General features: G+C 53.1%; 1 protein-coding gene across 1 annotated transcript in view; it reads right to left on the reverse strand.

The window, feature by feature from the left end:
• GFRA2 (GDNF family receptor alpha 2) overlaps nt 1–3,163 on the reverse strand; it is a 55,547-nt gene that overhangs the window by 1,743 nt on the left and 50,641 nt on the right. The window contains exon 5 of the mRNA XM_009318636.1: nt 25–157. Coding sequence (XP_009316911.1) covers nt 25–157 — 133 coding nt within the window. The remainder of the gene's footprint in view (nt 1–24; nt 158–3,163) is intronic.

Raw genomic sequence — 3,163 nt, forward strand, 5'->3', positions numbered from 1 at the left:
GCGGTGGGAGAGCCCCTTCCCCACCCCGCCCCCCCCCCAGCACTCACCAATGAGCCCCGCGTAGGAGCCCAGGCACGCCTGGTAGTTGTCCCCGGGGCAGCTCGTCAGGGACTGGAAGGAGGCTTGGCAGTTGGTGTGGAAATCGGCCAGCCGGGACCTGGGCGCGAAGAGCAAGAGGGAGAGGGACGGGATTACACTGCTGCTCCCGGCACAGAACAACGCAGCAGCAAGGAGCAACGTTTTAAAAAAATAAAGGCGAGAAAAGAGGATAAACGGGAGAGAGAGAGATCTAAATGAGATCCGGACTCAGGAGGTGCAACTTCTTGTCTCGCCTCCGGTCGCCCCAGCCTGCCGGAGGGTCACGGGCAAGCGAGGGGTGCCTGCCTGCAGGTGGGTACCCCACTGGGGACGAGCCCTCGAGTGTGGGACCCTCGTTCCTCCATCCTTTACTGCTCCCCACCCCCCCAGCCCTTTCCAAGCGCTGCTCGACTGGCAGAGCACACCATAAACTTCACAACCTCATTTGGCCGCGCTGCTCCCGGCATCATTACACGACTGTAAAATTTCACTGCTTGTTTTTATCTTCCCTCTGAAATGTTAAAGCATAGAGTGCAATTAAAATGCCTGAGGTTGGGGGTTACATTTTCCTTTCTTCTTTTGCAGCTGGGAAGGGAAAAAACAAAAGGAAGCCTCGCAGAGACCCCGGGGGCCGAGATGCTCGTGCCCTGCCTGCCCTCCTGCCAGACTCGGCTCTGGGGGCAGAGCGAAGGCAGAAAGAGCAGAGATGGGGAGAACGGCAGCAGGACCAGGAGGAATAAAGGAGGGACAAGAGGAGCAGAGGAGCCGAGTTCCACTCCTAACCCGATTACTGGCTTGGTTACCCCATCTCATCTTCTCTCACTGCTCGGTGTAACGCACAGAAAAAGCACAAGGAGCGATGGAAGCACAGCTTCTTCCAGGTGCATCGGTAATCTGGCTCTGCTGACACAAACCCACGCTTTCCATGCGACGCTCTGGGGATTTTTCTTGGGATGAACCGAATCACCGAGGTAGAAGGATAAAGAAACGGGAAGGATGTAGAAGAGGATGGACAGATGGACCAGGTGGGCAGATGGATGGGCAGCAGTTTTCCAAATTGACTCAGTCATTAAATGAATAGACACGAGGCTGAATTGTGGCCTAGGCTGGGTTTCAATCACGGGGAGGAATTGCTGCGAAGCAGCCAAGTTGCTGACACTGTAGATGAGACCTTGCATTTCACAACAGAAAATCTCCTCAGCTCTTTTTTTCCACACTTCATATAGAAAGAAGAGGCATACATTATTTTCTTTAGCTTCCTTTTCCTTCCTTCTTAATTAAATGTCATCTTTGTCCAACCGGTGATTGAATCATCCAACAGTACCCGCCTAAAGCCATAAGAACTGATGAAAATAAAGGGTAGAAATTGTGTTATTTTTTTTAACTAGGAATGATTTGTTTTCAGAAGGTTTTGATCAAATTAAGCAGAAGAACAAATGAAGCAGTGATTGAATGAAGTAGAAGGGATCTGCAGTGATACCTTACATCCATCCAGCACTTTTCATCACACCCGATCTCGAGTGCACTAAGGGAACTGGGGGGCAGGTACCACCGAAACACAGCCAGTGCCAGGGAGGAGCAGAGATGCCGCTGCTGAGCCCGCAGCCAGAAGACCACTGCAGTTTCATGGGCTACGTACTGGGGAAAGGACAGGAGAGGGAATAAAGCACAGCTGCTCGGGGCTGAACCAGAGCACTGTATGCTCCATGGAGGAATGCAGCGGTTTCCTGGAGACTTTTGCTGTTTCCAGCCATCCATGACTGGGGCTTTTTCCAGGTCATGGGGTTTCACAGCCACCGATCCCATGCACATGAGTCGGGGCAGTCCCAAGCACAAATACAGGCTGGGTGGAGAACGGATTGAGAGCAGCCCTGAGGAGAAGGACTTGGGGGTGTTGGTTGATGAGAAGCTCAACATGAGCCAGCAATGTGCGCTCGCAGCCCAGAGGGCCAACCGTATCCTGGGCTGCAGCCAAAGCAGCGTGGCCAGCAGGTCGAGGGAGGGGATTCTGTCCTTCTGCTCTGCTCAGACCCCACCTGGAGTCCTGCATCCAGCTCTGGAGCCCTCAGCATAAGAAAGACACGGACCTGTTGGAGCGGGTCCAGAGGAGGCCATGAAAATGATCAGGGGGATGGAGCACCTCTCCTCTGAAGAAAGGCTGAGAGAGTTGGGGTTGTTCAGCCTGGAGAAGAAAAGGCTCTGGGGAGACCTTGTAGCAGTCTTCCAGTACTTAAAGGGGGCCTACAAGAAAGCTGGAGAGGGACTTTTTACAAGGGCATGTAGTGATAGGACAAGGGGTAACGGCTTTAAACTGAAAGAGGGTAGATTTAGATTAGATGTAAGGAAGAAACTCTTCACTATGAGGGTAGTGAGGCACTGGAACAGGTTGCCCAGAGAAGTGGTGGATGCCCCCTCCCTAGAAGTGTTCAAGGCCACGTCGGACGGGGCTTTGAGCAACCTGGTCTAGTGGAAGGTGTCCCTGCCCACGGCGGGGGGGTTGGAACTAAATGATCTTTAAGGTCCCTTCCAACCCAAACCATTCTGTGATCCTGCATCCACTCCTGGGACTGATGCTCAGCTCTCAGCACACAGTCTCCCTTGCCGGAGCCGTGCACAAAGCCCAGCATGTGCAGAAAAGCTTTGCCAGGGGACTTTTGCAGTGCTCAGCCCTCCCTGCAGCCAAAACCAGCCTCGGGTCAAGGGATGTTGCTCCCCACTTGCAAGGTGGGAGCAGAGGGGAGAGCCCAGGGTGGGCATTGCAGAGCAGAGAAGCTCCAACTCCGCTCCCTTCACACAATCCCCATCACAGGAAGGTATTGGACTCCCTCCTCCTCCCCTCCGTGGGAGATAAATAAAGTTTCCGACAGCATTTCCCCTCTCCTCAAATTAGAGGCGAAGGCACGTCAATTCTCTTAAAGAACTGTGGCAAGTTCATCACCGAGCGCCATGAAAATTTGTCACGCTGCTCCCTGGGGCCCTGCTCCTGGCTTGTAGCATCCTCTAAGGCAAATGTTATTCTTTTCATAATACATGACAAGCCAGCTGGTAATCTTTCCAGAATATCCAAGCCAGATGTCACTCTTTC

Source organism: Pygoscelis adeliae, unplaced genomic scaffold (genome assembly GCF_000699105.1).
Source record: "Pygoscelis adeliae isolate BGI_AS28 unplaced genomic scaffold, ASM69910v1 Scaffold52, whole genome shotgun sequence".
Taxonomy (NCBI): Eukaryota; Metazoa; Chordata; class Aves; order Sphenisciformes; family Spheniscidae; genus Pygoscelis; species Pygoscelis adeliae.